The following is a 13,207-nucleotide window of genomic DNA, read 5'->3' as shown; positions in this document are numbered from 1 at the left end:
GTAATTGTGCTAGAGTAAAGAACTGGATGCCTTCTAATCTCTCTTTTAAATAATAGCGCAATCCATCAAAGGCTATTCCCGCCAGTTGTTTATCTGTTAAATGAATTTGAAAGCATCGGTTTCTCGTATCCTGGAATCTCCGGATATAATCACTAACCGATTCATCCTTTTCTTGTCGTAGGGTCACTAAGTCTACTAAATCTAGCTCATAATCACCAGAGAAGAAATGTTCATGAAATTTTTGCTCTAAGTCTCCCCATGACAAAATGGAATTAGGAGGGAGCGCGGCATACCATGTGAATGCAGTCCCTGTTAAGGATAATGAAAATAAACGCACACGGAATGCTTCGGTGTCGGCCAATTCTCTTAATTGTGCTAGGAACTGGCCTATGTGCTCACGTGTGCTCTTTCCTTGGTCACCCGAAAACTTTGCAAACTCGGGTATCCTGGTTCCCTGTGGGTATGGGTGGTGATCAAATCGGCTGTCATAAGGCTTCCGATATGATTGCCCCCAGGGATCATGCTTACTCCGAGCTTATCTCGGAACGCCCCGGCTATTTCTTCCCTCACTATACCAATGGCAGCCGGTGCAAGACCACCGACTCTCCGGTCAAACATAGGTGGGGTTGGTTGCATGTTAGTATGTTGTCGTTCCCCCCATCGGTTTGAGCTACGTGGTGCATTTCCATTTGCCCTATATGGCTCATATGTTTGATCGTTTCTTTCCGGCCTTCTAGGTGGGGCCGGAAAGCTTTCCTGGGCTCTGGATCCTGAATTAATGGGCTGGTGTATTGCATAATGTGATGGGAAGTGTTGTTGGGACGGGCGAGGATTCAGGTAATAATCCCCCTCAAAAGACTCATGCGCGGACTGTCCGGATACGTACCCGGACCGTCCGTGATTATATGCGGACCGTCCGTCGTTGTATGCGGACCGTCCGACTGGATAGTTTAAATTCGGTGCCCTATGTGGTGGCTCGGGTGCGTGTCTAGGTAACTCATTAAAAATGGGCCCGGCTGTGGCTGACCCGGACGGTCCGCGCTCGCGAGCGGACGGTCCGGACATGTGTAGATCGGCTGGTTTACTGCCGATTTGCGTTTGCTCAGGGTACGTGTCCATCGGCATCCCATAAGGGGGTTGTGACTGGTCGTGACAACCTTTAACCGATGTATTACGCGTATTATCTCCTAATTCAACCTCGTGTGAAGGAAAATTTGCTATACTAGATTTATCAAATGCACGTACCAGTTTCCTACAATCGTTTTGCATAACCCCTATGATATTTTGCATCTGTTCTCGTTGTTCGTCTATGTAAGCTTTAAGAGATTGGAGTTCGTTGGTGCTACTTACATTTGGGGTAATCGTAGTAGGTCGGAGCGAAGCCAGATCTGTCGCCCGTTGCCGAACGACTTTGTTGTTCCTGTCCACTTTGAAGTCAGCCAGTAACTTCGCCTTTGCTTCTTGGATCAGCTGCTCCTGGCGCTCCTCGAACAGGAGCTGTTCTTCAGCCGGCAAGGCTTCCCATGTCGGTGTGATGATATTGCTGGTGGAAACCTCAGAGCTATCTTTTGAACCGGCCATTGAGGGCCGATTTGATAGGTCTATATGTGTTGTCCCCAGCGGAGTCGCCAAAAAGTATGTTGACGCCTTTTCGGAGCGCCAAACACTCAACAAGAACCGTGGCGGTGCCCTCTGCACAGGGGCGGACGGTCCGCGCGCAGGGGCCGGACGGTCCGCGGCCTGGTGCGAGGCGCGGTGGTGCTCTCTGCGCAAGGGCGGACTATCCGCGGCCTGGGGCCGGACGGTCCGCGGCCTGGTGCGCTGCTGGGACTTCTGCCTGACGGCCGGACGGTCCGCGCCCTGGGGCCGGACGGTCCGCACGTACGCAGGGACGGCGGAAGATCGCCGACGGCGCCTGGATCTCGCTCCCGGGAGGGACCCCGTCGGGGAGTAGAGATCCTAGGTGGTGTCTAGGCTCGGGCCGGCCGACCTAGACTCCTCTAATCGACGTAGAGCCGAAGAGAGACGAAGAATTTGAGGATTGGGAGGCTAAACCTAAACTAGACTAGAACTACTCCTAGGATAAAATGCGAATAAAAGTTGTATTGATTCGATTGTTGATGATTACAAATCGGCCGTATACCTCTCTATTTATAGAGGAGGGGGGCTGGACCCTTTACAAACTAATTTCCGAGCTTATCCCATGATTTTAGCTAACAACCGTAGCACAAAACTCGGAACCCTAATCTGTTCTGCGCACGCGCGGACCGTCCGGACCGCGGACCGTCCGGCCTCAGGGCCGGACCGTCCGCGCTCAATTCTGGTTCGAACACTGCCCAAGATCGCAGGGACGGGGAAGCGGCAGCCGCAAGGAAGGAGGGCGAGGTGTACATCGGGTGCTCCGTCGCAGATCTAGCTCATCCCCGGCCAACTCCATTGGCCCTCCGTCGCAGTTCTAGCTCGTCGGTATTTGACACGAAGCCGGCGGCGGAGGATATCATGAGCACAGCCAGGCACCAACGACCAACTCCATCGGCCCTTCGTCCAGCCGCCAATCGCCATTCCTGTGTAGGGACATTCGAACGATCATTTTCCATGTCCAATACGGAGAAATGTAAACTACAAAGCTTGGTTAATGAGTTGGTAAAAATAAGTATGAGTAATTTAGGCTACATAATCAAGAATGCAATATGTAGCGTATTTTATTTTTGAGACATACAAACAATATGTTTCTTTGTGTCGAATACGGAAAAATATAGAATACAAAATCTGGTATCACTGTTCATATAGAGAACATAATTTAGAGTATACTGCTGGAGAAGAAGAAGATATAGAGGATGAAATCTTTTGGAGTGTGCTGTAAAGGATAGAAAATATTCTTTTAGGGGATGAAATTTAGGAGACATTGCTGGAGACAACCTAATGCTCCACCGCTGCCTATAGCACACAAGACAGGCGGAAAAAAATTTAGGACTAATTTGGTAACTCTATTTTTTCAATGGATTTTTATTTTTTCAAGTGAAAATGAACTAATTTTCTTTGAAAAATAGAAAACCCTTGGAAAATAGGGTTCCCAAACTAGCTCTTATGTTTTCTTCGTTGGTGGTGACGAATGTGCTACGTTCCATCGACGGACTGCAGCACAAGCATAGTTCACCTTTTCTACAATCACTTGCAAGCGATGAGTTTTTTATTGGAACTGATCTCTACCAATTAGCCCAACGGCAAATTGGATCCTTGACCTCGCGTCCTAATCAAGGGTGTCTAACCCAAGACGATGATGGTGGGCCCCTATTGTGCAGCCTATAATTAGATAGGTGAGGGTTAATGACTCAGTACGAGGTTCACAGTAGTCGTCTATGCTTCCTCACATCAGTAGTTTACCCATACCCACATCCATATGGGGTGGGAGAGTAGATTGCTCTCCGAGTAAACTTTTGGGTAAACTAGTGGACGTGTCTACAATGTCTTCCTTTACCTAATTTGGGTATAGGTAGCGGTTTAGGTAAATTGGAGATGGTACCATAATTCGATCTAGTGGGAGACTATCAGCAACAAGAAGCTCACCGTCGACATCGAGCTCGCTCCCCGACCGTTGCTTCCCTAGCGCAGATCTTCACCGACGAACGTGATGACATCGGGTATATCTAAACAGAGGTATGATTTGTGTTTGGTATTGTTCTAGTGGTTAGGATTCTTGGGGAGATCCAAAAGTTCAAGTTCTATCAATGGTATCACGAGCCTGGTTAGTTCCCAAAATTTCTAACCCTAGACTACGTATCTTCTCCGATTATCGAAAAGATTAAACATAGTACATCTCAGTTTGAGATTTACAAACAAAATAGATTATACACCCTGATTTCGAATTGGGAAGATTCGAAGAAAATCGAAGAACAAAGAAAGGTTTATGTTGTGATTGAACGAAAATCGAAAAGAATGAATCTGTAACAAGATTCACAGAGAAAGTGAAAGTAAGAAAGAAGAATCCCCAAATTAGGGGGAAGATGCACTCGCACGGTGGCGCTCTTCTACTCGCGCTCAAGAGGGGTGGCGACGGCAGCCTGCGCGCTCGCAGCCTGAGGCGGTTGCAAGGGGGGCAGCGCATCGCGGCTAGAGGGCTAGCCTGCACACAAGGGGGAGGGGCGTGGCCTGCGCGCCCACTGTCCGGGGTGGCGGCGAAGCGGTAGAGCCTACGCGCCCGTGGCTGGAGGGCCCCTTCCGCAACGATGGCAGTGTTAGAGAAATAGGCGTTTTCAGTTTTAATTTAATCCAGAAAACTAGAGTGATGTATGTGATGACATGTATGTGCATATGTGTATCACTACTCACATAAGCAGTAAACAAAGTAAAATATGCACAAATACGAAGAACAGAGTGTACCCTGCGGAGGGACCGATGCTCAAGGTATTAGTGGATCCATTCACACGAGGCATCTCATGTGTGTGTTCGATGTAGTCGTACGCAGTTGATGCAGGCAGATGTACGCAGTGCAGTCCCTCGAACGGCGCCTGCGATGAGGAACTTGATCAACGCTGGTCGAGCGGATGAAGCGAGCAGTCGCGAGTACCCGTGCAAGTGTAGCTCTGCGGACGACAATTTCGGAGGCCTGCTCTCCCACTCTCTCAGTGCTCGCAGAAGGTGGGATGGGAATGGGCTAAGTGCAACACATCTGAGACTGTTCGTATGTAACCAGAAGAACCAGCACCTCCTCCGTCTCCGTATTTGTATACACCTAGAGAGAGGGGAACAGACAGTAATTGTCACCATTAGGAACGAAAACTGACAGCCATTACAGCCCGTCCGTTACTAGCCATAACACAGGAAACAGACAGTAACAGACGACAATGGACGGTCATCACTCCAAGCAAAATGCACAACTGTTAGGAATAAATATTCGGACCAAGGTCCGATCTACCACGGCCACGGCCACGTCCTCGGCCCGGCTGACGGCGTGCGCGTGTGGCAGTCCTTCATCCTTTTCTCAGCTTCTCAATAGATGCACCAATGGTCCACTTATTTAATTTGATTGATTTGTCCCTTAAACTTCCGATATGGTACTAAAGTACTAGTACATTGTAGCATTAAAGTGGACCTTTAGCATTGACTATTGTTGAATATTAATTTGGGTCAGGCCCCGATATGGTACTAAAGTACTAGTACATTGTAGCATTAAAGTGGACCTTTAGCATTGACTATTGTTGAATATTAATTTGGGTCAGGCCCACATTAATTCAACGGGCGGTAGCCCTGCTCACGCTCACGCGCGTCTGAGAGGTTGAGAGAAGAGTGCGAGCGTGCGACCCGATTGTAAGGAAAATAGACCCAGGGTCATTTGACTAAGTGATTTTGGTGTTTGATGATCAACATAACCTTGTGGATTAATGTGTTTGCTAGTGTTTGTGTTTGTAGTTCACAGGATGCGAAGAGGATTGGATTGAGGCACTGAGGATGCAACACCTCAAAAAAGACCTAAAAGATACGTAGAAGTCTAAGACTCAAGAACAAAAGAAGCCCAAAGAAATAGTGAAGAAATCCATGAAGTGGGCAGTCAGCCAGCGGTATGGTGGCGCACCAGACAGTAAATGGTACGTGTCCGGTGTGCACCGGACTGTCCGGTGAGTACCGAACAATTTGAGTAGAGAGGCCCGCAACCAGGGACTCTTAGGCACTGTAGCACTAGACTATCCGGTGTGCACTGGACAGTCTAGTAATGGTCGGATCCAACGGTTGACTGCTACAGACCTCAACGGTCGGCTGACGTGGCCATGACACCGGACATGTCCAGTGTGCACAGGACAGTCTGGTGCGCCCGACGACAGAAACAATCAGCTTTCTATCCAACGACTATTGTTGAGGGGGGGAGGGGCTATAAATATCCCTCCAATCGGCCATTTGAAGGTGTGGGAGCCCAAACAACATACCAGCACATGTTATTGACATTTCCAAGTGCTCATACACCCAAGTGCTTAATAGAATCACTCGGTAATTAGCCTAGGTGGTTTGCGAAGTGCTTAGGTTAGTTAGACCGATTATGTGCTTGTTATATGTGAATCCTAGTTAGTTGAGTGAGTTTAGAAAAAACACATGATCCCTCGGTTGTTGCACGAGCCATTGTAATTGTACCGAGTGGGGCGAGAGTTTTGCGAGACCGTGACAACAAAGTTTGTGTCATGGGAACGAGGCCCACGACGTTTTGGCGGGAAGCTTGATAGTGAAGACGGTGGGGAACGTTCGAGATGAGTCAGAAGCGGAGCACCACTTACGCGTGGAGATGGCCCGCGACTCTCTACGGAGTTACCCGACCGAGGTGCTTGGCCCTCGTGTGGGCTACCCTTTGCATAGGGGCACCAACGAAGATTCGTCGGGACCTTACATGGTTCCGGATACCTCGGTAAAAATATCGACGTCATCCACGAGAGTTTGCTTTCTCTACTAGCTCTTTACCTTCCACATTTATATTAAGTGCTTAAGTTTCAATCTCTCTTTTTTAGTTAGAATATTCAGGATTGAAATTTAGGTTTTGTAGTAGAGATAGCAACACTTAGATAAAACCTAGTTTTCATATTCTAGATTATTTATTTGTATAAGTTTTAGTCTTCAGATTTAATCGTGGACTAATTTAAAAATAGTTTTTAGAAGTACTAATTCACCTCTTCTATCTATTTCTTCACCAGTCACCCGCATGCGAAGAGTTGCATGATACGATCCGGTCAAAGCGGTAGCTGCTGCCGAGCCAAACGAATCTAAGAAAAAATGGAAAGAAAAGTGGCTGTTTGGTTTAATAAAAAATGAAAGAAAAATGTCATAGTTTGTAGGCTGCAGCGCAATGCGCAAAAGTCAATAGGTGCACACATCGGCCCTACGCCCCCTCTGCTTGCTCCCGTGAATCACAGGTGCACGAAAAGAGCGGGAAATTTGGATCCATACCATTAAAAGATCACCACTTTAAATCCATACCATTACTATCTCACTTACATGTGAGTCCACATGAGTCAATGACATGTGGGGTCCATGGTATATATCTAAAGTTTAGATCTTTTAATGGTATAGATCCAATTGTTCCAAAGATAAAAGAGAAGATAAAGGAAAGAAATGTGGTTTTACCCTAATGGACCAAATTGGTCTTTTTGGGCCAGTTTTAGTTTAAAATAAAGAAAAGAAAAGTTATACAACTTTTATTTTCAGAAGCAATTATTTATTGAATTTTGATGTTTATTTCTACTCAAATTTGAACAACGGGATAGTTTGATTAGGGAACAGATAAGAAAGTATTTGCTTTTGGATAAAAGTTATTTTAAGTTGCCGCTGGTTATTTAAAATTATTGTTTCACTATTAAGTTAGAACCAACGGAAGAATTTAATTTTAAAACATAGAGATAATTAACAGATTATTGTTATTTAGAAGTAAATTAGATGCATTTTGTTGAGTTTGTTAAAGTTAAATATCTGGAAAAAATTTCATCGATGTGATTGATTTTCAAATAATAGAAAAGTAAAGAAAATGCTTCTAGAAAAATAGAATATTTACAGTATCTGCTGCAAAGTTATTCTCTATTTAATTAAAGGAGAAGAAAGATATTTGTTCAAAGTTAATTATGGCATTGTTATTTTCTTACCAACGTTGATGATAACAATATTATAATTTTATGAGTTTACGGTCAAAGTTTAAGTCTCTGGTAAATTTTGCATCAAAGTGATCAATTTTCAGAGAATAGATAAAGATCAAAGAGTGCTCTTAAACTAGAAAAAAAATGTATTTTCATGTTTTAGCTGCGATGATGATGATTATCTTCTAATTAAATTCGAACCAACAGGAGAATTTGATTGAGAAGTAATCATATATTTTCAAGATGATTGAGTACGTTATTTCCAATTCTGCCCAACGGTGATGTGGAACTAATTTAGAACAATGTCGTTTTATTCTATTTTTGCCCAACGGTGATGTAGAATAAAACATACTGATTTCAAATTTAATGAGCATTATTGTTGATTATTGTCCTCTCAAGGATGGCAAAAAGAAAATATGTTGGGCACTTGTGACTCAAAGAGAAGGTCATTGCATGGGGATTGTGTTCTCCTTAAAGAATCGCTTGAAACGAAAAGAAAGTACTTAGCTATTAATCCAAGAAAAGATGATAAAGTTTCGTCAATGGCATAAAAGTGATATGGAAGTACAATTTAAGAAATGTCTTTTATGCACTCTCTATAAAGAAGAATTTATTTTTGTTTCAGTCATTATTGTAAGAGTTGTGATAAGTAATGTGCATATTTGATTTGACCAACGTTGGATTAAACATGTTTGTTACATAATTTCGGATTCATTTCTGAATTTGATGATTGAATATGAGCCAATCCTGGCATTTATGTCCCTTCGAGGGAACTACCCGCATAGCGGGAAAAGTTTGAGATATTACCCGCATGGCAGGTAAAGTCTGAAATGTATACTCGTACGGGGAGTTGAAGTTGGCATAGAGCTTGTCCTGCATAGCGGGAGGAAGTGGTGATGACCTATGTGCTTTAGTGCATCCCACACTGGGAGAAAAGTATGGAGTAGCTTTTATGCTATCATAGTACTGATTGTGCAATTTCATTATGTCATAGTCATTAAGCACTTATGAGTTTAACATAAATAGAAAGCTACAAACGAACCTAAAGCTAAGAACGATATGCGAGTGTGGCTTGCAAAAGTACTAATGATTGCCGGTCATAAGGTGTTTAGAGAAGGAAATTGATCGGATTAGTAGGCTACATAACCACATTATTAAGATGGGTCAATAATAATTCTTTGTGTGAAACTTAGTGCCTCATAGAGCATTTAGATGTTGCATATGCATTAGGACTAACAACGCTTCCGATTTCGAGAGTTAAAATCTTTTCAAAGGCGTGTTTGGAAAGTGGGCTAAATATCTGTGTCGCGGACCGTCCATGCCAGGTGGCCAGACCACCCGCGATCCACTCAGAGAGGTTCGACAATTAGCAACACATATCAGTTCTTTAATTGGGTTATCATCGAAACCACCAAAACCCATAAGAGAGCTTTCAGTATTTGGTGCATCACTAGACATGTCTGGTGCTTAGGATTTGGTGCACACCCGCATGCTTGTCTAGTGCACATGGATATGATTGCCCTACTTCACACAATTCTAATGTTGTCTAGTGGTTCATTTGGTGCACTAACGGATACGTTCGATGCTACCAAACAACATGATTTATTTATTTATTTTTGTCTTTGCATGGATTTCTTTATCTTGTGTCTTAGACATTTTCCATGTACATGTAGATCTTCTACACGTCTTGTAATGTCTTGTTTGAAGTGTTGATCATCCGGATTGCCACTTTATCTTAGGATAGGTACACTTGTGCATCCTTTGAATATATCCAAGAATACTAGCAAGTAATATTACTCCAAACGATTATGTTGGTAATCATTCAATCACTAAAACCATTCTTCAAATGAGTATAGGCCTATTTTCCTCATAAAGAAAAATGAAAATATTGCCAATTGTTATTCAATCGCAACATTGATTATAAAGATATTGTTCTCACAAAGAACATCCAGTAGATAGCAGAAAAATTCCTTCTCCATGCATAATTCTCATGTTGCTCGTATCTTGTAACCTTGAAGTTCTTCAATATCATTCTTTCCTAAGAGCATAGAAGTGTGGACACGTGTCCTCTCATGAGTAGTTCTACCTAACCACTAGCTTCATTTGTTCATCATCGCTTCTCTTTATACTAAATAAATGTGTTCACGTTGCTTGCTATATTCACCTCACGTGTTTTCATACACACTAGATTCAACATAGTGTACATACACACACACAAAAAAAACTTTGAAGAGGAAGTAGCTTTTGTAGAACCATCTAGCACTCGACAGAAGCTTTTTATCGAGTGTTGGGAGGCCTTCGACTTCCGAAGGTCCTCAAAAACGTGATTTGACAATGTTTCTGGAGTGTAATACATGAGCAGGTACCTTCGAAGTCAAAATCGCTAAAGGAAGAAACACAAGGAGAACGAAGGATGGAATAAAGCCGAAGCTGTGCGCAAGGAAGCTTCGGCATGTTGGCTGGAAAAAGGAAACCGACTTAAAGAGGAAAAGACTATCTAGGCCCCGATAAATTACTATAGAGTTATCATTAAAAGCAAAGGGCCTGGATGTAATTTCGCATGGGCTGCGACCCGTGCCTATAAATAGGTCCCGTACTGTTCACGCTGACTTGGCATTTGCTTTTGCGTCACGCTTGTACTTTTGCTTTCTTTCAAGCCGAAGGTACACTTGTAACTTAATATCATTTCTATTTTTCTATGTTAATAAAGTATAAATGAGCTAATAATGATATATAAATGTTCATGCTACCTTTCGTATTTCATGTGTTTCTCATTTTCACTTTCATATACCGTAATGATGAAGGTATGACCTTCAAAGCCTTCGTCCGAAGATCGTTATATCCCAAGGGAAATAATGCTTCGAAGGACGAAGGACGTTGATCATTTAACCTTCTTTTGTGTTGCCTTGTTCTTAATTCATAGCATTTGAGAACAAGACTCCAACATCGAGTGACAAACAAAAACGTTCTTTATCAAGTATTTTTTAGATATCGTAATGCCCATCACTACCTAACAATGTTAGAACCACTATGTTGGTTAAATAAATGATCAAACAATGAAAATAAGCTTTTGTAGATCTTGAGAAACTATAGAATTTTGTATTTGGTAATTTTTTTTATTTTTAAGTCATCTTGTCGACGAAAACTATCTAAATTCAAAAAAATGAAATTTTCAAACGACTTCGGATGGAAAAACGACTACAATGAAAGGTGTAGGTCTTGAAAACATCTTGTCATAGAAAACTATGTTTGAAGTTTTCAGATTTAAAATTCAAATGTTGTAAACGACCTTGGATGAAGAAACTACTAAAATGAAAGTTGTTGATTTTAAATAGTTATTCAACTTTGTAGTTGATAAGTTTTTCATTTGAATTCATTTAGTGTCTAAAATAATTAATTTACACTCGATTTGTTTCAATACGAGGAGAAGAAAAACGTAATATAGACACAAATAAGGTAGAAGTGGAGTGGTAGAGGATATCACACGCTCGCTGGTGGGTACCTCCCCTATTAAAAGATTGCTATTCTTTCAGGGTTTTCTCGATTTTTGTTTTCTGGAGTGTTTTTTTGGCACTCAACAAATAGCCATTTACCGCGTACTCTTTGCCAAATGTAGCACTCAATAACTAATTTACCAAATGCATTTCTGGTCTTGCCGAGCGCCTGCGGTACTCGGCAAAGTCGCTGATTCTAGTAGTGCATGGTTAACCGTGGCGACTGATAATTGGTGACACACAAATATTTTGAAGCATTCTCCAGTTTCTTTTTTTGGTGCTACATATAAATTGATCCTCTTGGCTGTACTTACAAGCCAAGAGATGCATAGAAGCTGATGGTAGATGTATTTTGTAGTGTTTTTCATAAAGATTGTGGCTAAAACTTGTGAACCACAGTCATGCAAAACTTGTAGACTCCTATGCATATGCTATGATGATATTTTTTTCACCAGAGTGATAAACTGTGGTGTCTAAATATTGAACTTTGCACATGTAGTCTGCTATGAATTTTTGGTTTAAGGAGTGTGAATGCTGAAATGTTTGACATGCATATCATTCTCCATGCATATTGTCATGTGTGTGGAATGATTTGAATGTTCACTACCGAAAGAAAGCATTTTATCGTGCATATTGTTCCCCAATAAATCCGATTTTCGTGCGGTGAGATCTGTTTTCGGTCGAAAATTTTAGCCATTTTTAAATTGGTGCCCGTCAAAGGCCTAAATTAAAAGCCAGATAGCTCACATAGGTCTTTCAGGCTCTCTCATGGCACTTACAACAACTTCAATAGTTTTCTTAAACAACTCTAACTTTTAAAATCGAACTACTTCTTAAATATAAGTAACTATTGAAGACTAAGATTTTTTTTACTCCCGAAGTCCCGGTAGCTATTTAGCAACTCGTTAAATATGATTTTAGCAAGTTCTTGTTTAAGAATTATTGGAGTTGCTCTCTGCACTAATTTTTTTTCCCTCCATTCCTCGATTGGCTGACTCATGTGTTGTTTTCATTTCTTAAATGTCTAGATAATAGCTACAAGATATTATAGACAAACTGAGTCATTTCTATAAATTCGTGCAAAAAATTTTGCTTATCACCAATAAAATTTTGATAACCCGGTAATCTTGTCCATCGTCAACCTCCGACATTTTTCTCTCTCTGTCCATAGAGCGAAAGTCACGCCTTCTTCTGGAAGCAGAAGAAAGCGAGGAAGCCACCGCAGATGGTGGTGAGACCCATGAGCCAGACGATGGCAGCAACGGCGGCCGGCATGACGGCGGCGACCTTATAGGAGAAGAGGAGCGTCAGCGCGGACGTGAGCAGCCACACCGCCAGCTTGAGCCGCTCCCTGAGCGGCGACCCAGGCTCCGCGCGCTCGTACCTCCGGAGGCAGCAGAAGAGCAGGACGAGGTCGACGTACGCCGACACGACGAACGCGACGTCGCCGGGGTCGGGCCAGCAGCGGTGCAGGGCCATCGCGGAGCTGAGCGTGAGGTACACGACGCCCGCGGCTGGCAGCCACGGGAAGCTGCCGGCGTCACGGGCGCCCGCGTCGAGCGGCTGCCCATCGCCACCGGCGGCCTTCGGCGGTGCTGCGTCGTCTTCCCGCCGTAGGAGCGGCTCTTCTCGCGCGACGGGCGTCGCCACGGCGCGGACGCCGTTATTAGGCATTATTGCTAGTGTGACCTTGGATGACGTTGCGCTGGGAGCCTGGTTCGTGTGTGCAGTTTATATGGACACCACCGTCGGTGAGTTACGCGGAAGCAGAGAAATCGTGTCGTCGACGTTAGTCTATGACGCGAAGTTTCGTGTCTAGCCACAATTAATTTAGTTGTAAAAGTCTTGTTGGGTAGTTGGTCGTTGCTCTCGCTTGTCGGACATGCCATGTCGAATGTGACCACAATGCGCGTCATCGGAAGTTTCGCCATTCATCAACCAGGTCCAGTCATCCTCGTGTGCAAGCCACGAAAACGATAGGGGGTACGATGACTTGTATCATGAAATGCTTGCTCTGTCGCCGCTCAAAAAGTTTCTAAAAAGAGTGACTAAACACTTAGTTTTTAAAAAAGTGAAAAGAGTGACTAACATGGTATGATTGAATTT

General features: G+C 43.4%; 1 protein-coding gene across 1 annotated transcript; it reads right to left on the bottom strand.

The window, feature by feature from the left end:
• Positions 1-12,088: 12,088 nt before the first annotated feature.
• Positions 12,089-12,794, bottom strand: LOC100275437 (uncharacterized). Its single transcript, NM_001149509.2, has one exon. The coding sequence runs from the start codon at positions 12,773-12,775 to the stop codon at positions 12,281-12,283; it is 495 nt and encodes a 164-aa protein (NP_001142981.2). The 5' UTR covers positions 12,776-12,794; the 3' UTR covers positions 12,089-12,280.
• Between the last annotated feature and the right edge of the window lie 413 nt (positions 12,795-13,207).

The sequence above is a fragment of the Zea mays genome, chromosome 5, assembly GCF_902167145.1.
Source record: "Zea mays cultivar B73 chromosome 5, Zm-B73-REFERENCE-NAM-5.0, whole genome shotgun sequence".
In the NCBI taxonomy this organism is placed as follows: domain Eukaryota; kingdom Viridiplantae; phylum Streptophyta; class Magnoliopsida; order Poales; family Poaceae; genus Zea; species Zea mays.
Note: the sequence above shows the minus strand (reverse complement) of the source record. Positions and strands in the feature narration are given on the sequence as shown.